Source organism: Engystomops pustulosus, chromosome 8 (assembly GCF_040894005.1).
Source record: "Engystomops pustulosus chromosome 8, aEngPut4.maternal, whole genome shotgun sequence".
Lineage (NCBI taxonomy): Eukaryota > Metazoa > Chordata > Amphibia > Anura > Leptodactylidae > Engystomops > Engystomops pustulosus.
The window spans coordinates 2,459,733-2,482,453 of NC_092418.1; the positions used below are offsets into that span (position 1 = coordinate 2,459,733).

Here is a 22,721-nt window from a genome sequence, read left to right on the forward strand (position 1 = left end):
TAACACTATAGTAACAATCCCGTGTAATACAGGGTGACCGCATAGTAACACTATAGTAACAATCCTGTGTAATACAGGGTGACCGCATAGTAACACTATAGTAACAATCCTGTGTAATACAGGGTGACCGCATAGTAGCACTATAGTAACAATCCCGTATAATACAGGGTGACCGCATAGTAACAGTATAGTAACAATCCTGTGTAATACAGGGTGACCGCATAGTAACACTATAGTAACAATCCTGTGTAATACAGGGTGACCGCATAGTAACACTATAGTAACAATCCTGTGTAATACAGGGTGACCGCATAGTAACACTATAGTAACAATCCTGTGTAATACAGGGTGACCGCATAGTAACACTATAGTAACAATCCTGTGTAATACAGGGTGACCGCATAGTAACACTATAGTAACAATCCTGTGTAATACAGGGTGACCACATAGTAACACTATAGTAACAATCCTGTGTAATACAGGGTGACCGCATAGTAACACTATAGTAACAATCCTGTGTAATACAGGGTGACCGCATAGTAACAGTATAGTAACAATCCCGTATAATACAGGGTGACCGCATAGTAACACTATAGTAACAATCCCGTATAATACAGGGTCACCGCATAGTAACAGTATAGTAACAATCCCGTATAATACAGGTTGACCGCATAGTAACACTATAGTAACAATCCTGTGTAATACAGGGTGACCACATAGTAACACTATAGTAACAATCCTGTGTAATACAGGGTGACCGCATAGTAACACTATAGTAACAATCCTGTGTAATACAGGGTGACCGCATAGTAACAGTATAGTAACAATCCCGTATAATACAGGGTCACCGCATAGTAACAGTATAGTAACAATCCCGTATAATACAGGGTGACCGCATAGTAACAGTATAGTAACAATCCTGTGTAATACAGGGTGACCGCATAGTAACACTATAGTAACAATCCTGTGTAATACAGGGTGACCGCATAGTAACAGTATAGTAACAATCCCGTATAATACAGGGTCACCGCATAGTAACACTATAGTAACAATCCCGTATAATACAGGGTCACCGCATAGTAACAGTATAGTAACAATCCCGTATAATACAGGTTGACCGCATAGTAACACTATAGTAACAATCCTGTATAATACAGGGTGACCACATAGTAACAGTATAGTAACAATCCTGTGTAATACAGGGTGACCGCATAGTAACAGTATAGTAACAATCCCGTATAATACAGGGTGACCGCATAGTAACAGTATAGTAACAATCCCGTATAATACAGGGTGACCGCATAGTAACACTATAGTAACAATCCTGTGTAATACAGGGTGACCGCATAGTAACACTATAGTAACAATCCTGTGTAATACTGGGTGACCGCATAGTAACAGTATAGTAACAATCCTGTATAATACAGGGTGACCGCATAGTAACACTATAGTAACAATCCTGTGTAATACAGGGTGATCGCATAGTAACAGTATAGTAACAATCCTGTGTAATACAGGGTGACCGCATAGTAACAGTATAGTAACAATCCTGTATAATACAGGGTGACCGCATAGTAACACTATAGTAACAATCCCGTATAATACAGGGTGACCGCATAGTAACACTATAGTAACAATCCCGTATAATACAGGGTGACCGCATAGTAACACTATAGTAACAATCCCGTATAATACAGGGTGACCGCATAGTAACACTATAGTAACAATCCCGTATAATACAGGGTGACCACATAGTAACACTATAGTAACAATCCTGTGTAATACAGGGTGATCGCATAGTAACAGTATAGTAACAATCCTGTGTAATACAGGGTGACCGCATAGTAACAGTATAGTAACAATCCTGTATAATACAGGGTGACCGCATAGTAACACTATAGTAACAATCCCGTATAATACAGGGTGACCACATAGTAACACTATAGTAACAATCCCGTATAATACAGGGTGACCACATAGTAACACTATAGTAACAATCCTGTGTAATACAGGGTGATCGCATAGTAACAGTATAGTAACAATCCTGTGTAATACAGGGTGACCGCATAGTAACAGTATAGTAACAATCCTGTATAATACAGGGTGACCGCATAGTAACACTATAGTAACAATCCCGTATAATACAGGGTGACCGCATAGTAACACTATAGTAACAATCCTGTATAATACAGGGTGACCACATAGTAACACTATAGTAACAATCCTGTGTAATACAGGGTGATCGCATAGTAACAGTATAGTAACAATCCTGTGTAATACAGGGTGACCGCATAGTAACAGTATAGTAACAATCCTGTATAATACAGGGTGACCGCATAGTAACACTATAGTAACAATCCCGTATAATACAGGGTGACCACATAGTAACACTATAGTAACAATCCCGTATAATACAGGGTGACCACATAGTAACACTATAGTAACAATCCTGTGTAATACAGGGTGATCGCATAGTAACAGTATAGTAACAATCCTGTGTAATACAGGGTGACCGCATAGTAACAGTATAGTAACAATCCTGTATAATACAGGGTGACCGCATAGTAACACTATAGTAACAATCCTGTATAATACAGGGTCACTGTATAGTAACAGTATAGTAACAATCCTGTATAATACAGGGTCACCGTATAGTATAACAGCCAGATAGTAACAATATATAGTAACCTTCATGTAGGATTCAGGGTAAATAGAGCAGCCAAATAGTAACTTTAACTAACATCTTATATGTATAATAAGATAACTCCATAGAATAATGAAATAAGGGAGCACTAGACAGACTTTGTCCTCACCCTGCTGTGCTCTGTGCTCTCTCCAGCCAGTGTTATGTATTGTCCCTGGAGAGATGTGTAATCAGACCTCACACTGCTGTGCTCTGTGCTCTCTGCAGCCAGTGTTATGTACTGTCCCTGGAGAGATGTGTAATCAGACCTCACACTGCTGTGCTCTGTGCTCTCTGCAGCCAGTGTTATGTATGGTCCCTGGAGAGATGTGTAATCAGACCTCACACTGCTGTGCTCTGTGCTCTCTGCAGCCAGTGCTATGTATTGTCCCTGGAGAGATGTGTAATCAGACCTTACACTGCTGTGCTCTGTGCTCTCTGCAGCCAGTGTTATGTATTGCCCCTGGAGAGATGTGTAATCAGACCTCACAATGCTGTGCTCTGTGCTCTCTGCAGTCAGTGTTATGTATTGTCCCTGGAGATATGTGTAATCAGACCTCACACTGCTGTGCTCTGTGCTCTCTGCAGCCAGTGTCATGTATTGTCCCTGGAGAGATGTGTAATCAGACCTCACACTGCTGTGCTCTGTGCTCTCTGCAGCCAGTGTTATGTATCGTCCCTGGAGAGATGTGTAATCAGACCTCACACTGCTGTGCTCTGTGCTCTCTGCAGCCAGTGTTATGTATTGTCCCTGGAGAGATGTGTAATCAGACCTCACACTGCTGTGCTCTGTGCTCTCTGTAGCCAGTGTTATGTATTGTCCATAGAGAGATGTGTAATCAGACCTCACACTGCTGTGCTCTGTGCTCTCTGCAGCCAGTGTTATGTATTGTCCCTGGAGAGATGTGTAATCAGACCTCACACTGCTGTGCTCTGTGCTCTCTGCAGCCAGTGTTATGTATTGTCCCTGGAGAGATGTGTAATCAGACCTCACACTGCTGTGCTCTGTGCTCTCTGCAGCCAGTGTTATGTATTGTCCCTGGAGAGATGTGTAATCAGACCTCACACTGCTGTGCTCTGTGCTCTCTGCAGCCAGTGTTATGTATTATCCCTGGAGAGATGTGTAATCAGACCTCACACTGCTGTGCTCTGTGCTCTCTGCAGCCAGTGTTATGTACTGTCCCTGGAGAGATGTGTAATCAGACCTCACACTGCTGTGCTCTGTGCTCTCTGCAGCCAGTGTTATGTACTGTTCCTGGAGAGATGTGTAATCAGACCTCACACTGCTGTGCTCTGTGCTCTCTGCAGCCAGTGTTATGTACTGTCCCTGGAGAGATGTGTAATCAGACCTCACACTGCTGTGGTCTGTGCTCCCTGCAGCCAGTGTTATGTATGTCCCTGGAGAGATGTGTAATCAGACCTCACACTGCTGTGCTCTGTGCTCTCTGCAGCCAGTGTTATGTAATGTCCCTGGAGAGATGTGTAATCATACCTCACACTGCTGTGCTCTGTGCTCTCTGCAGCCAGTGTTATGTATTGTCCCTGGAGAGATGTGTAATCAGACCTCACACTGCTGTGCTCTGTGCTCTCTGCAGCCAGTGTTATGTATTGTCCCTGGAGAGATGTGTAATCAGACCTCACACTGCTGTGCTCTGTGCTCTCTCCAGCCAGTGTTATGTATTGTCCCTGGAGAGATGTGTAATCATACCTCACACTGCTGTGCTCTGTGTTCTCTGCAGCCAGTGTTATGTATTGTCCCTGGAGATATGTGTAATCAGACCTCACACTGCTGTGCTCTGTGCTCTCTGCAGCCAGTGTTATGTATTGTCCCTGGTGAGATGTGTAATCAGACCTCACACTGCTGTGCTCTGTGCTCTCTGCAGCCAGTGTTATGAATTGTCCCTGGAGAGGGGGTTGTGGAGCACAGCAGTGTGAGGACATGCCCAGAATGCACCTGGAGTATAGCCCCTGCATATGGTGACATCATCAGATAATAGAAGAATGTGACTCACGTTACGACATACCCAGCCGGTCATAGAGGCCTGGAGAGAAGAGAGAGCGTTAGACATGGACCTCCCCAAGGAGACGTCATAGTTATGGGGCAGGAAAAGTGGCCACCCATCAGTCACCCACGGACAAATCACTGAGCAGCCCCCGGGCCCCCACCCGGACCACCCCTCCCCAGCCGGTCATAGAGGCCTGGAGAGAAGAGAGCGTTAGACATGGACCTCCCCAAGGAGACGTCATAGTTATGGGGCAGGAAAAGTGGCCACCCATCAGTCACCCAAGGACAAATCGCTGAGCAGCCCCCGGGCCCCCACCCGGACCACCCCTCCCCAGCCGGTCATAGAGGCCTGGAGAGAAGAGAGAGCGTTAGACATGGACCTCCCCAAGGAGACGTCATAGTTATGGGGCAGGAAAAGTCGTCACCCATCAGTCACCCAAGGACAAATCACTGAGCCGCCCCCGGGCCCCCACCCGGACCACCCCTCCCCAGCCGGTCATAGAGGCCTGGAGAGAAGAGAGAGCGTTAGACATGGACCTCCCCAAGGAGACGTCATAGTTATGGGGCAGGAAAAGTCGCCACCCATCAGTCACCCAAGGACAAATCACTGAGCCGCCCCCGGGCCCCCACCCGGACCACCCCTCCCCAGCCGGTCATAGAGGCCTGGAGAGAAGAGAGAGCGTTAGACATGGACATCCCCAAGGAGATGTCGTAGTTATGGGGCAGGAAAAGTCGCCACCCATCAGTCACCCAAGGACAAATCGCTGAGCAGCCCCCGGGCCCCCACCCGGACCACCCCTCCCCAGCCGGTTATAGAGGCCTGGAGAGAAGAGAGAGCGTTAGACATGGACCTCCCTAAGGAGACGTCATAGTTATGGGGCAGGAAAAGTCGTCACCCATCAGTCACCCAAGGACAAATCGCTGAGCAGCCCCCGGGCCCCCACCCGGACCACCCCTCCCCAGCCGGTCATAGAGGCCTGGAGAGAAGAGAGAGCATTAGACATGGACATCCCCAAGGAGACGTCGTAGTTATGGGGCAGGAAAAGTCATCACCCATCAGTCACCCAAGGACAAATCGCTGAGCAGCCCCCGGGCCCCCACCCGGACCACCCCTCCCCAACACCGGTCTTCACACAGTATGGTCCATGTAGGACTGATATCCGTCACATGAGGTTCCCGGGCTCTGGATGGGGGGCAGACAGAGACCCCCCATGTGTCACCCATGTTCAGGTTCCTCAGGGGAAGATTCTTACCAGATAATCATAGAAAGTCACTGTCCTCCACGACCCTGGAATAGAGAAGATGATGAGGCTTGAAGGACACTGGGACCTTCTATGATTGAGGTGCCGTACACGTAGGACCATAAGGTGCCTGGGCCGCAGACACTGGGGAGACAATCACTCACCGGCAGAGATGAGGTCCTTGATGCTCTGAAGCTTCGGGTCCAGGAGATGTGGATGCCTCTTCTCGTTGGCGGTGACCAGTACCAGATCTTGGGCATGTTTCATGATATCGGGCTGGTGCCGTATGATGCGCCTCTTCTCCTCATAGTCGGCCTTCTCCAGGTCATCCACCACCACAATCACATTCACCCGGCCTGTGGAACAAAGACCATCCGTGCTTTACATGGAGCCGGAACAGTGTCCGACCGTCCAACAAGAGGATCCCAGGATCCATCAGACCAAGAGAAGGATCCACCACTGAGTTCTGGAGACCAGGTCATGTTTCTGACCTCCGACCCTTCATACCTTTATAAGAAGACATGTACTCCAGCTGCTCATCATACATGGAGTCCGTCACGTTGGTGATGTTGATCCTTCCGCGGTTCTTGGTGTGATACAAGATGGTAAAGTCACAGTTTTGGACGCCATCTCGAAAGGTTTCCTCCTCCCGGTTTGAGATGTACACGGACATGGACTCGTTCACCAGGTTCTTGAACATGGAGGAGTTGAGGGCCCTGGTCAGCCACTCGTAGTCATCGGAGGCCGAGCGGGAGAAGATCCCAACAGTACGACGAGATGAGACCGGGCAGCAAAACTGGGACGCCAAAAGCACAATCATTACTAGAATTACTAGAAGGGTAAGTAGCGGTAGGAGTAGCATTAGGGTAAGTAGGGTTGGGGTAATTGTAGCTTTTGGTTAGCAGTAGGGCTTGGGCTTGGGTTGGGAGAAGGGTTAACATTAGGATAAGTAGCAGTAGTGTAAGCGTTAAAATGAGCAGAATTAGGGTTAACGTAATGGTAAGTTGGGTTTAGCATTGGGGTAAGTAGGGTTAGGGTCGGCATAAAGGTAAGTAGAGTTACCATTAATCCAACGTCAAGAAACAAAGGGAGCACTGGTCAGAATATTGTATCCTGGCCTAGAGGCAGACACATTGGGGGTCATTTACTAAAGGCCCGATTCGCGTTTTCCCGACGTGTTACCCAAATATTTCCGTTTTGCGCTGATTTTCCCTGTATTGCCCCAGGATTTTGGCGCACGCGATCGGATTGTAGCGCCGTCATGCGCGCGACGGAAATCGGGGGGCGTGGCTGAACGAAAACCCGACGTATTCGGAAAAAAACGCTGCATTTAAAAACAGAAAATGTGTCGCTCGGCACGCACTTACCTTCACTCAGCCGGCCTCGGTGTATTCCAGTGCGTTCCGATGCTCTTCAGCTCAGCAGCGCCACCTGGTGGACGTCGGAGGAACTGCCTTAGTGAATCCCGGCCGGACCCGAATCCACCGCAGAGAAGGCGCCGCTGCATCGCGAATGGGCCGGGTAAGTAAATCTGCCCCATAGTGGTGCTCCGCAGCAGAAGTCGTCCCAGGAGCATAGGCCTATGAAGTATAATGAAAAGCGCAGCACTTACTAATTATAAAAGTCTTTATTCTTTATTTAAAGGGAACCTGTCACCACATTGTCACATAAACAGCTAATGACAGGTTCCCCTAGGACCCTATTCACTAACAGACACCCTTCTTTTAGCTACAAGTTGTTTCCCTCACATCCCCATTAAATCAACTTTATAGTCTTGCCTTGCATACAGCCAGATCTAGAGCGAGTCTTTAAGGCGTGGCCTCCTCAAGCTGAGTCCAAAAGCTCCTCCCCATGCCTTGTCAACATCAGAAAATATCATGTGACCAGGATGACATCATCCAAGTCTCCTCTTTAGTCTCCTAACCATAGCAAACTGTACCCCATGTATGTGTCTGATGATATGACATCCCAGTAGCCTCCATGGAGAAGTAGAAGTCCATGGAGGCTGCTGGGATTTCATGGCTTCAGACACTTACATGGGGTACAGTTTGCTATGGTTAGGAGACTAAAGGACCTTAGATGATGTCATCCTGGTCACATGACATTATTTGCTGATGCTAAGAAGGGGGTGGGGAGGAGCTGCTGGAGAACACGCCCCCTTGACTCTCCCTATTATTGTCTATATGCAAGGCAAGATTATAAAGCTATTTTAATAGGAAAGTGAAGGAAACAATTTTTATCTAAAAGAAGGGGGTCATAGGTAACAGGGCTCTATGGGAACCTGACACTGGCTGTATATAAGAAAATATGCTGATGGGTTCCCTTTTAAGCAGCTCGTGGAGATTCCTGACATTTATGTGAAGATTTTTTGAATAAAGACTTTGGATTATTTCAATTGGTAAATGCTGCCGTTATACTTCATATACTCAGAAGAGTTAGCGTTAGGGTCAGTGGGGTCAGGGTATGAAGTTTAGTAGGGTTAGGGTCAGTAATAGATAAATTATGGTTAGGGATATCATAAAGGTTACTAGGGTTAAGGTTATCATGATTGTTAGGGTTAGGATTATAATGAAGGGCAGTAGGATCAGTAATAGGTGTACTAGGGTCAGGGTCAGCATTAGGTGTACTAGGATCAGCATTAGGATTACTAGGGTCAGCATTAGGTGTACTAGGGTCAGGGTCAGCATTAGGTGTACTAGGGTCAGCATTAGGTGTACTAGGGTCAGCATTAGGTGTACTAGGGTCAGCATTAGGTGTACTAGGGTCAGCATTAGGTGTACTAAGGTCAGCATTAGGTGTACTAGGATCAGCATTAGGATTACTAGGGTCAGCATTAGGTGTACTAGGGTCAGGGTCAGCATTAGGTGTACTAGGGTCAGCATTAGGTGTACTAAGGTCAGCATTAGGTGTACTAGGGTCAGCATTAGGTGTACTAGGGTCAGCATTAGGTGTACTAGGGTCAGCATTAGGTGTACTAAGGTCAGCATTAGGTGTACTAGGATCAGCATTAGGTGTATTAGGGTCAGCATTAGGTGTACTAGGGTCAGCATTAGGTGTACTAGGGTCAGCATTAGGTGTACTAGGGTCAGGGTTATCATTAGGTGTACTAGGGTCAGGGTCAGCATTAGGTGTACTAGGATCAGCATTAGGTGTACTAGGGTCAGCATTAGGTGTACTAGGGTCAGCATTAGGTGTACTAGGGTCAGCATTAGGTGTACTAGGGTCAGCATTAGGTGTACTAAGGTCAGCATTAGGTGTACTAGGATCAGCATTAGGTGTACTAGGGTCAGCATTAGGTGTACTAGGGTCAGGGTTATCATTAGGTGTACTAGGGTCAGGGTTATCATTAGGTGTACTAGGGTCAGGGTCAGCATTAGGTGTACTAGGGTCAGCATTAGGTGTACTAGGGTCAGCATTAGGTGTACTAGGATCAGCATTAGGTGTACTAGGGTCAGCATTAGGTGTACTAGGGTCAGGGTCAGCATTAGGTGTACTAGGGTCAGGGTCAGCATTAGGTGTACTAGGGTCAGCATTAGGTGTACTAGGGTCAGCATTAGGTGTACTAGGGTCAGCATTAGGTGTACTAGGGTCAGCATTAGGTGTAGTAGGATTAGGGTTATGATGAAGGTTAGAAGTGTTCGGGTCAGTAATAGATGTAGTAGGGTTAGGGTTATCATGGGGTCAGTGGGGTCAGGGTCAGCATTAGGTGTTGCAGGGTCAGGGTCAGCTTTAGGTGTAGCAGGGTCAGGGTTCTCCAGGGTCTTGTTCTCCCTCCCCACATATTATAGTGGAGGCTTCTTCCTTACCGAGGACCACATGTGTCTTACGAGGAGCCCCAGGAGCGCACAGGGGTAGCAGATACAGGAGACCTGAGGAGGAGACACCACAGAGATGAGTCACCGGAGGGGACTGAGGAGACACCACAGAGATGAGTCACCGGAGGGGACTGAGGAGACACCACAGAGATGAGTCACCAGACGGGACTGAGGGGACACCACAGAGATGAGTCACCGGAGGGGACTGAGGAGACACCACAGAGATGAGTCACCAGACGGGACTGAGGGGACACCACAGAGATGAGTCACTGGAGGGGACTGAGGAGACACCACAGAGATGAGTCACCGGAGGGGACTGAGGAGACACCACAGAGATGAGTCACCGGAGGGGACTGAGGAGACACCACAGAGATGAGTCACCAGACGGGACTGAGGGGACACCACAGAGATGAGTCACCGGACGGGACTGAGGAGACACCACAGAGATGAGTCACCGGACGGGACTGAGGAGACACCACAGAGATGAGTCACCGGACGGGACTGAGGGGACACCACAGAGATGAGTCACTGGAGGGGACTGAGAAGACACCACAGAGATGAGTCACCGGAGGGGACTGAGGAGACACCACAGAGATGAGTCACCAGACGGGACTGAGGGGACACCACAGAGATGAGTCACCGGAGGGGACTGAGGAGACACCACAGAGATGAGTCACCGGACGGGACTGAGGAGACACCACAGAGATGAGTCACCGGAGGGGACTGAGGAGACACCACAGAGATGAGTCACCGGACGGGACTGAGGAGACACCACAGAGATGAGTCACCAGACGGGACTGAAGGACCCCAGACCAGACCCACATCTTACCAGGCAGGAGAAGAACGACATGGTGGCCACGTGTCCTCTGTCCTGCGGGAAGAGGAGGAAATACAAGACCATCAGTCACTGACAGCTATGACATCACTGTGCAGGTCAGTCACTGACAGCTATGACATCACTGTGCAGGTCAGTCACTGACAGCTATGACATCACTCTGCAGGTCAGTCACTGACAGCTATGACATCACTCTGCAGGTCAGTCACTGACAGCTATGACATCACTGTGCAGGTCAGTCACTGACAGCTATGACATCACTGTGCAGGTCAGTCACTGACAGCTATGACATCACTGTGCAGGTCAGTCACTGACAGCTATGACATCACTCTGCAGGTCAGTCACTGACAGCTATGACATCACTCTGCAGGTCAGTCACTGACAGCTATGACATCACTGTGCAGGTCAGTCACTGACAGCTATGACATCACTGTGCAGGTCAGTCACTGACAGCTATGACATCGCTCTGCAGGTCAGTCACTGACAGCTATGACATCGCTCTGCAGGTCAGTCACTGACAGCTATGACATCACTCTGCAGGTCAGTCACTGACAGCTATGACATCACTGTGCAGGTCAGTCACTGACAGCTATGACATCACTGTGCAGGTCAGTCACTGACAGCTATGACATCACTCTGCAGGTCAGTCACTGACAGCTATGACATCACTGTGCAGGTCAGTCACTGACAGCTATGACATCACTGTGCAGGTCAGTCACTGGCAGCTATGACATCACTGTGCAGGTCAGTCACTGACAGCTATGACATCACTCTGCAGGTCAGTCACTGACAGCTATGACATCACTGTGCAGGTCAGTCACTGACAGCTATGACATCACTGTGCAGGTCAGTCACTGACAGCTATGACATCACTCTGCAGGTCAGTCACTGGCAGCTATGACATCACTCTGCAGGTCAGTCACTGACAGCTATGACATCACTCTGCAGGTCAGTCACTGACAGCTATGACATCACTCTGCAGGTCAGTCACTGACAGCTATGACATCGCTCTGCAGGTCAGTCACTGATAGCTATGACATCGCTCTGCAGGTCAGTCACTGACAGCTATGACATCACTCTGCAGGTCAGTCACTGACAGCTATGACATCACTGTGCAGGTCAGTCACTGACAGCTATGACATCACTCTGCAGGTCAGTCACTGACAGCTATGACATCACTCTGCAGGTCAGTCACTGACAGCTATGACATCACTGTGCAGGTCAGTCACTGACAGCTATGACATCACTCTGCAGGTCAGTCACTGACAGCTATGACATCACTGTGCAGGTCAGTCACTGACAGCTATGACATCACTGTGCAGGTCAGTCACTGACAGCTATGACATCACTCTGCAGGTCAGTCACTGACAGCTATGACATCACTCTGCAGGTCAGTCACTGACAGCTATGACATCACTGTGCAGGTCAGTCACTGACAGCTATGACATCACTGTGCAGGTCAGTCACTGACAGCTATGACATCACTGTGCAGGTCAGTCACTGACAGCTATGACATCACTCTGCAGGTCAGTCACTGACAGCTATGACATCACTCTGCAGGTCAGTCACTGACAGCTATGACATCACTGTGCAGGTCAGTCGCTGACAGCTATGACATCACTGTGCAGGTCAGTCACTGACAGCTATGACATCACTGTGCAGGTCAGTCACTGACAGCTATGACATCACTCTGCAGGTCAGTCACTGACAGCTATGACATCACTCTGCAGGTCAGTCACTGACAGCTATGACATCACTGTGCAGGTCAGTCACTGACAGCTATGACATCACTGTGCAGGTCAGTCACTGACAGCTATGACATCGCTCTGCAGGTCAGTCACTGACAGCTATGACATCACTCTGCAGGTCAGTCACTGACAGCTATGACATCACTGTGCAGGTCAGTCACTGACAGCTATGACATCACTGTGCAGGTCAGTCACTGACAGCTATGACATCACTCTGCAGGTCAGTCACTGACAGCTATGACATCACTGTGCAGGTCAGTCACTGACAGCTATGACATCACTGTGCAGGTCAGTCACTGGCAGCTATGACATCACTGTGCAGGTCAGTCACTGACAGCTATGACATCACTCTGCAGGTCAGTCACTGACAGCTATGACATCACTGTGCAGGTCAGTCACTGACAGCTATGACATCACTGTGCAGGTCAGTCACTGACAGCTATGACATCACTCTGCAGGTCAGTCACTGACAGCTATGACATCACTGTGCAGGTCAGTCACTGACAGCTATGACATCACTCTGCAGGTCAGTCACTGACAGCTATGACATCACTCTGCAGGTCAGTCACTGACAGCTATGACATCACTCTGCAGGTCAGTCACTGACAGCTATGACATCGCTCTGCAGGTCAGTCACTGATAGCTATGACATCGCTCTGCAGGTCAGTCACTGACAGCTATGACATCACTCTGCAGGTCAGTCACTGACAGCTATGACATCACTGTGCAGGTCAGTCACTGACAGCTATGACATCACTCTGCAGGTCAGTCACTGACAGCTATGACATCACTCTGCAGGTCAGTCACTGACAGCTATGACATCACTGTGCAGGTCAGTCACTGACAGCTATGACATCACTCTGCAGGTCAGTCACTGACAGCTATGACATCACTGTGCAGGTCAGTCACTGACAGCTATGACATCACTCTGCAGGTCAGTCACTGACAGCTATGACATCACTGTGCAGGTCAGTCACTGACAGCTATGACATCACTCTGCAGGTCAGTCACTGACAGCTATGACATCACTGTGCAGGTCAGTCACTGACAGCTATGACATCACTCTGCAGGTCAGTCACTGACAGCTATGACATCACTGTGCAGGTCAGTCACTGACAGCTATGACATCACTCTGCAGGTCAGTCACTGACAGCTATGACATCACTCTGCAGGTCAGTCACTGACAGCTATGACATCACTCTGCAGGTCAGTCACTGACAGCTATGACATCACTCTGCAGGTCAGTCACTGACAGCTATGACATCACTCTGCAGGTCAGTCACTGACAGCTATGACATCACTCTGCAGGTCAGTAACTGACAGCTATGACATCACTGTGCAGGTCAGTCACTGACAGCTATGACATCACTGTGCAGGTCAGTCACTGACAGCTATGACATCACTGTGCAGGTCAGTCACTGACAGCTATGACATCACTGTGCAGGTCAGTCACTGACAGCTATGACATCACTGTGCAGGTCAGTCACTGACAGCTATGACATCACTGTGCAGGTCAGTCACTGACCGCTATGACATCACTCTGCAGGTCAGTCACTGACAGCTATGACATCACTCTGCAGGTCAGTCACTGACAGCTATGACATCACTCTGCAGGTCAGTCAGTGACACCTATGACATCACTGTGCAGGTCAGTCACTGACAGCTATGACATCACTCTGCAGGTCAGTCACTGACAGCTATGACATCACTCTGCAGGTCAGTCACTGACAGCTATGACATCACTCTGCAGGTCAGTCACTGACAGCTATGACATCACTCTGCAGGTCAGTCACTGACAGCTATGACATCACTCTGCAGGTCAGTCACTGACAGCTATGACATCACTGTGCAGGTCAGTCACTGACAGCTATGACATCACTGTGCAGGTCAGTCACTGACAGCTATGACATCACTGTGCAGGTCAGTCACTGACAGCTATGACATCACTGTGCAGGTCAGTCACTGACAGCTATGACATCACTGTGCAGGTCAGTCACTGACAGCTATGACATCACTGTGCAGGTCAGTCACTGACAGCTATGACATCACTCTGCAGGTCAGTCACTGACAGCTATGACATCACTCTGCAGGTCAGTCACTGACAGCTATGACATCACTCTGCAGGTCAGTCACTGACAGCTATGACATCACTCTGCAGGTCAGTCAGTGACAGCTATGACATCACTGTGCAGGTCAGTCACTGACAGCTATGACATCACTCTGCAGGTCAGTCACTGACAGCTATGACATCACTCTGCAGGTCAGTCACTGACAGCTATGACATCACTCTGCAGGTCAGTCACTGACAGCTATGACATCACTCTGCAGGTCAGTCACTGACAGCTATGACATCACTGTGCAGGTCAGTCACTGGCAGCTATGACATCACTGTGCAGGTCAGTCACTGACAGCTATGACATCACTCTGCAGGTCAGTCACTGACAGCTATGACATCACTCTGCAGGTCAGTCACTGACAGCTATGACATCACTCTGCAGGTCAGTCACTGACAGCTATGATGTCATGCTGGAGCATTATAACCAGACTCCCCTCACCCCTGACCCCCAGGATTATACTACAGACGCCTCTCACCCCTGATCCCTAGGATTATACTGTAGACCCCCTTCTGTCCTCTCTCTGCTAGAATTATCACTAAGGAAGAGTGTACAGTGCATGATGTAGAGGATCTACCTACCTCCAGAGCACCTACCTCCAGAGTACCTTCCTCCAGAGCACCTACCTCCAGAGTACCTTCCTCCAGAGCACCTACCTCCAGAGTACCTTCCTCCAGAGCACCTACCTCCAGAGTACCTTCCTCCAGAGCACCTACCTCCAGAGTACCTTCCTCCAGAGCACCTACCTCCAGAGTACCTTCCTCCAGAGCACCTACCTCCAGAGTACCTTCTTCCGGGTTTCAGCAATCATCCCCCCAGACTCAGGCTACAACTATAATGGGCAGATTGGGGTCTCTGCCCCTTCACCCCCCATTATCCTCCTCACCGTCTCATACTCACACATAAAGCTGAAGTTTTCTGAAAGTCGAAACTCAAGAAGTGAGTAAGAGAGAAAGTGAAAGTGTGAAGAATAGAAAGGAGAACATCCGGGCTTAATGTACCCACCCAGCTCCGCCCAAAGCAGACTACTGCTCTCTGTTATCAGCTGAAGAGAAGGCTGAATGCAGGAACGGGGAGTAGGGTCTATTACTCTCTGTTATCAGCCATGTCATGCTCCTGGATGGGACGAGTAACAATGCTCAGCACCTGCCTCATATCTCAGGGGTATCAGACCTGCGCCCCGTCTCCAGCAGGATCCCCTCTACCTGACACTCCAGGGAATTCCCTTACTAGGAAGATCTGGTGCTCCATACATTGAGGTAGGTGTGGACTCCTCCGCGCCGCCGTGTCCTCCGCGCCGCCGCGTCCTCCGCGCCGCCGTGTCCTCCGCGCCGCCGTGCCCTCCGCGCCGCCGTGTCCTCCACGCCGCCGTGTCCTCCGCGCCACCGTGTCCTCCGCATGTGGATGGCGCTGCCTCGTCTTATTCTGTAAATGTTCATCTTAGACTCAAAACTGGTGAAACGCATGAAGCATTGCCGGTAGTTAAGCCATTAGCCGGCTCTTTTCTGTGTGACTCACCATCAGTTTAACACTTTAACGTCCCCAATAACGCACACGGAGGCTCATGGTCACAGCTTTACTCTCACATTATTAACAAGTAACAAACATTATAAAACTTGTTATGGAAAAATAGTAACATCTCGAGGTATAAATCTCCAGTGACATACACGGCTCGGACTCAACAATCCCACCTCCCAGATGACCAGTCGGTCAGACGAGCAAAGCGCCAGATCCATCATTTCTCAGTTTTTTCCCGCCAGCTGTGACTTCTGTGCTATCAAACATAGAACCAAAAGCACGAAAACATAACACCGACATAGGGAGGGGGGAGGGGAGGGAGCAGAATGGGGGGGGGGGGGGGCTGCCTCAGGTGCCGCAGTGCAAAGAGGGAGAGCACAGGGTCCCAGCCCCTTATAGGGTGCAGGAACAGGGGTGAGGGGAGGAGACACTTATATAATGCCCCTTTACATTAAAGAACCTATTAACCCTTTAATGCAATTTCTCTCCCGCCACAGCATTCCCCAGTCTGGATGCACCTTCCCTACATGGTAAGGAGATCACCAACAAGCAGTAAATGGACAAACTCAGGTGTATAATGAGTAAGAACTAGATTGAAGCCTCATTAAGTAGAAAAAACTTATAGAAGCGCATCACACATCACCCATCACCAATCACCGATCTCCATCACACATCACACATCCCCATCACCCATCACACATCCCCATCACCATCACCCATCACAGATCTCAATCACACATCACACATCACATATCACCCATCACCATCACCCATCACAGATCTCAATCACACATCACACATCACATATCACCCATCACCATCACCCATCACCCATCACAGATCTCCATCACACATCACCAATCACCGATCTCCATCACACATCACATATCACCCATCACCATCACATATCACCCATCACATATCACCATCACATATCACCCATCACCCATCACAGATCTCCATCACACATCACCCATCACAGATCTCCATCACACATCACCAATCACCGATCTCCATCACACATCACATATCACCCATCACCATCACATATCACCCATCACCCACCACATATCACCCATCACCCATCACCATCACATATCACCCATCACCCATCACAGATCTCCATCACACATCACCCATCACAGATCTCCATCACACATCACCAATCACCGATCTCCATCACACATCACATATCACCCATCACCATCACATATCACCCATCACCCATCACATATCACCCATCACCCATCACCATCACATATCACCCATCACCCATCACATATCACCCATCACCCATCACCATCACATATCACCCATCACATATCACCCATCACCATTCACCCATCACAGATCTCCATCACACATCACCCATCACCATCCCCCATCACCGATCTCCATCACACATCACCATCACCCATCACCGATCTCCATCACACATCACCATCACCCATCACCTATCACATATCACCCATCACGCATCACCCATCACATATCACATATCACCCATCACCCATCACCATCACCCATCACCATCACATATCACCCATCACATATCACCCATCACCATTCACCCATCACAGATCTCCATCACACATCACCCATCACCATCCCCCATCACCGATCTCCATCACACATCACCATCACCCATCACCGATCTCCATCACACATCACATATCACCCATCACCATCACATATCACCCATCACCCATCACATATCACCCATCACCCATCACCATCACATATCACCCATCACATATCACCCATCACATATCACCCATCACATATCACCCATCACCCATCACATATCACCCATCACATATCACCCATCACATATCACCCATCACATATCACCCATCACATATCACCCATCACCCATCACCCATCACCAATCTCCATCACCCATCCCCATCACATATCACCCATCACCATCACCCATCACATATCACCCATCACCATCACATATCACCCATCACCCATCACATATCACCCATCACCATCCCCCATCACATATCACCCATCACCCATCACCCATCACATATCACCCATCACCCATCACATATCACCCATCACATATCACCCATCACATATCACCCATCACATATCACCCATCACATATCACCCATCACCCATCACCATCACATATCACCCATCACATATCACCCATCACATATCACCCATCACCATTCACCCATCACAGATCTCCATCACACATCACCCATCACCATCCCCCATCACCGATCTCCATCACACATCACCATCACCCATCACCGATCTCCATCACACATCACCATCACCCATCACCCATCACCTATCACATATCACCCATCACCCATCACATATCACATATCACCCATCACCCATCACCAATCTCCATCACCCATCCCCATCACATATCACCCATCACCATCACCCATCACATATCACCCATCACCATCACATATCACCCATCACCCATCACATATCACCCATCACCATCCCCCATCACATATCACCCATCACCCATCACCCATCACATATCACCCATCACATATCACCCATCACATATCACCCATCACATATCACCCATCACCCATCACCATCACATATCACCCATCACCAATCTCCATCACCCATCCCCATCACATATCACCCATCACCATCACCCATCACATATCACCCATCACATATCACCCATCACCATCCCCCATCACATATCACCCATCACCCATCACCATCACATATCACCCATCACCATCACATATCACCCATCCCCATCACATATCACCCATCACCATCACATATCACCCATCACCATCCCCCATCACATATCACCCATCACCATCACATATCACCCATCACCCATCACATATCACATATCACATATCACCCATCACATATCACCCATCACATATCACCCATCACCATCACATATCACCCATCACCATCACCCAACACCCATCACAGATCTCCATCACACATCACCCATCACTAATCACCGATCTCCATCACACATCACCATCACCCATCACATATCACCCATCACATATCACCCATCACATATCACCCATCACCATCACATATCACCCATCACCATCACCTATCACCCATCACAGATCTCCATCACACATCACCCATCACCATCCCCCATCACCGATCTCCATCACATATCACCCATCCCAATCACATATCACCCATCACCATCACATATCACCCATCACCATCCCCCATCACATATCACCCATCACCATCACATATCACCCATCACCCATCACATATCACATATCACATATCACCCATCACATATCACCCATCACATATCACCCATCACCATCACATATCACATATCACCCATCACCATCACCCAACACCCATCACAGATCTCCATCACACATCACCCATCACCATCCCCCATCACCGATCTCCATCACACATCACCATCACCCATCACATATCACCCATTACATATCACCCATCACATATCACCATCACCCATCACATATCACCCATCACATATCACATATCTCCATCACACATCACCCATCACATATCACCCATTACATATCACCCATCACATATCACCATCACCCATCACATATCACCCATCACATATCACCCATCACCATCACATATCACCCATCACCATCACCTATCACCCATCACAGATCTCCATCACACATCACCCATCACCATCCCCCATCACCGATCTCCATCACACATCACCATCACCGATCTTAATCACACATCACACATCACCCATCACCGATCTCCATCACACATCACCCATCACCAATCACCAATCACCGATCTCCATCACACATCACCATCACCCATCACCTATCACCCATCACATATCACATATCACCCCTCACCCATCACATATCACCCATCACCCATCACCCATCACCATCACATATCACCCATCACATATCACCCATCACCATTCACCCATCACAGATCTCCATCACACATCACCCATCACCATCCCCCATCACCGATCTCCATCACACATCACCGATCTCCATCACACATCACCCATCACCATTACCCATCACCGATCTCCATCACATATCACCCATCACCCATCACATATCACCCATCACATATCACCATCACCCATCACATATCACCCATCACCATCACATATCACCCATCACCATCACATATCACCCATCACATATCACCATCACATATCACCCATCACCCATCACAGATCTCCATCACACATCACCCATCACAGATCTCCATCACACATCACCAATCACCGATCTCCATCACACATCACATATCACCCATCACCATCACATATCACCCATCACCCACCACATATCACCCATCACCCATCACCATCACATATCACCCATCACCCATCACAGATCTCCATCACACATCACCCATCACAGATCTCCATCACACATCACCAATCACCGATCTCCATCACACATCACATATCACCCATCACCATCACATATCACCCATCACCCATCACATATCACCCATCACCCATCACCATCACATATCACCCATCACCCATCACATATCACCCATCACCCATCACCATCACATATCACCCATCACATATCACCCATCACCATTCACCCATCACAGATCTCCATCACACATCACCCATCACCATCCCCCATCACCGATCTCCATCACACATCACCATCACCCATCACCGATCTCCATCACACATCACCATCACCCATCACCTATCACATATCACCCATCACGCATCACCCATCACATATCACATATCACCCATCACCCATCACCATCACCCATCACCATCACATATCACCCATCACATATCACCCATCACCATTCACCCATCACAGATCTCCATCACACATCACCCATCACCATCCCCCATCACCGATCTCCATCACACATCACCATCACCCATCACCGATCTCCATCACACATCACATATCACCCATCACCATCACATATCACCCATCACCCATCACATATCACCCATCACCCATCACCATCACATATCACCCATCACATATCACCCATCACATATCACCCATCACCCATCACATATCACCCATCACCCATCACATATCACCCATCACATATCACCCATCACATATCACCCATCACATATCACCCATCACATATCACCCATCACATATCACCCATCACCCATCACCCATCACCCATCACCAATCTCCATCACCCATCCCCATCACATATCACCCATCACCATCACCCATCACATATCACCCATCACCATCACATATCACCCATCACCCATCACATATCACCCATCACCATCCCCCATCACATATCACCCATCACCCATCACCCATCACATATCACCCATCACCCATCACATATCACCCATCACATATCACCCATCACATATCACCCATCACATATCACCCATCACATATCACCCATCACCCATCACCATCACATATCACCCATCACATATCACCCATCACATATCACCCATCACCATTCACCCATCACAGATCTCCATCACACATCACCCATCACCATCCCCCATCACCGATCTCCATCACACATCACCATCACCCATCACCGATCTCCATCACACATCACCATCACCCATCACCCATCACCTATCACATATCACCCATCACCCATCACATATCACATATCACCCATCACCATCACCTATCACCATCACATATCACCCATCACATATCACCCATCACCATTCACCCATCACAGATCTCCATCACACATCACCATCACCCATCACCGATCTCCATCACACATCACCATCACATATCACATATCACCCATCACATATCACCCATCACACATCACCATCACCCATCACCGATCTCCATCACACATCACATATCACCCATCACCATCACATTTCACCCATCACCATCACATATCACCCATCACATATCACCCATCACCCATCACATATCACCCATCACCCATCACATATCACCCATCACATATCACCCATCACATATCACCCATCACATATCACCCATCACATATCACCTATCACATATCACCCATCACATATCACCCATCACCCATCACCAATCTCCATCACCCATCCCCATCACATATCACCCATCACCATCACCCATCACATATCACCCATCACCATCACATATCACCCATCACCCATCACATATCACCCATCACCATCCCCCATCACATATCACCCATCACCCATCACCCATCACATATCACCCATCACCCATCACATATCACCCATCACATATCACCCATCACATATCACCCATCACCCATCACCATCACATATCACCCATCACCAATCTCCATCACCCATCCCCATCACATATCACCCATCACCATCACCCATCACATATCACCCATCACATATCACCCATCACCATCCCCCATCACATATCACCCATCACCCATCACCATCACATATCACCCATCACCATCACATATCACCCATCCCCATCACATATCACCCATCACCATCACATATCACCCATCACCATCCCCCATCACATATCACCCATCACCATCACATATCACCCATCACCCATCACATATCACATATCACATATCACCCATCACATATCACCCATCACATATCACCCATCACCATCACATATCACCCATCACCATCACCCAACACCCATCACAGATCTCCATCACACATCACCCATCACTAATCACCGATCTCCATCACACATCACCATCACCCATCACATATCACCCATCACATATCACCCATCACCATCACATATCACCCATCACCATCACCTATCACCCATCACAGATCTCCATCACACATCACCCATCACC

General features: G+C 48.6%; 1 protein-coding gene across 8 annotated transcripts in view; it reads right to left on the reverse strand.

Annotated features, from left to right (window-relative positions):
• LOC140076243 (uncharacterized) overlaps positions 1-22,721 on the reverse strand; it is a 79,693-nt gene that overhangs the window by 25,398 nt on the left and 31,574 nt on the right. For 5 of the 8 annotated variants that reach the window (XM_072122767.1, XM_072122765.1, XM_072122763.1 and 2 more), the window contains 6 exons: positions 10,574-10,615; positions 9,736-9,798; positions 6,437-6,725; positions 6,094-6,285; positions 5,942-5,976; positions 4,696-4,725 (listed from right to left, as the gene is read on the reverse strand). In XM_072122767.1, the coding sequence (XP_071978868.1) occupies positions 4,696-4,725; positions 5,942-5,976; positions 6,094-6,285; positions 6,437-6,725; positions 9,736-9,798; positions 10,574-10,615 (651 nt within the window). The remainder of the gene's footprint in view (positions 1-4,695; positions 4,726-5,941; positions 5,977-6,093; positions 6,286-6,436; positions 6,726-9,735; positions 9,799-10,573; positions 10,616-22,721) is intronic. The other 3 variants (XR_011849536.1, XM_072122768.1, XM_072122769.1) reach the window with 2 other exon arrangements.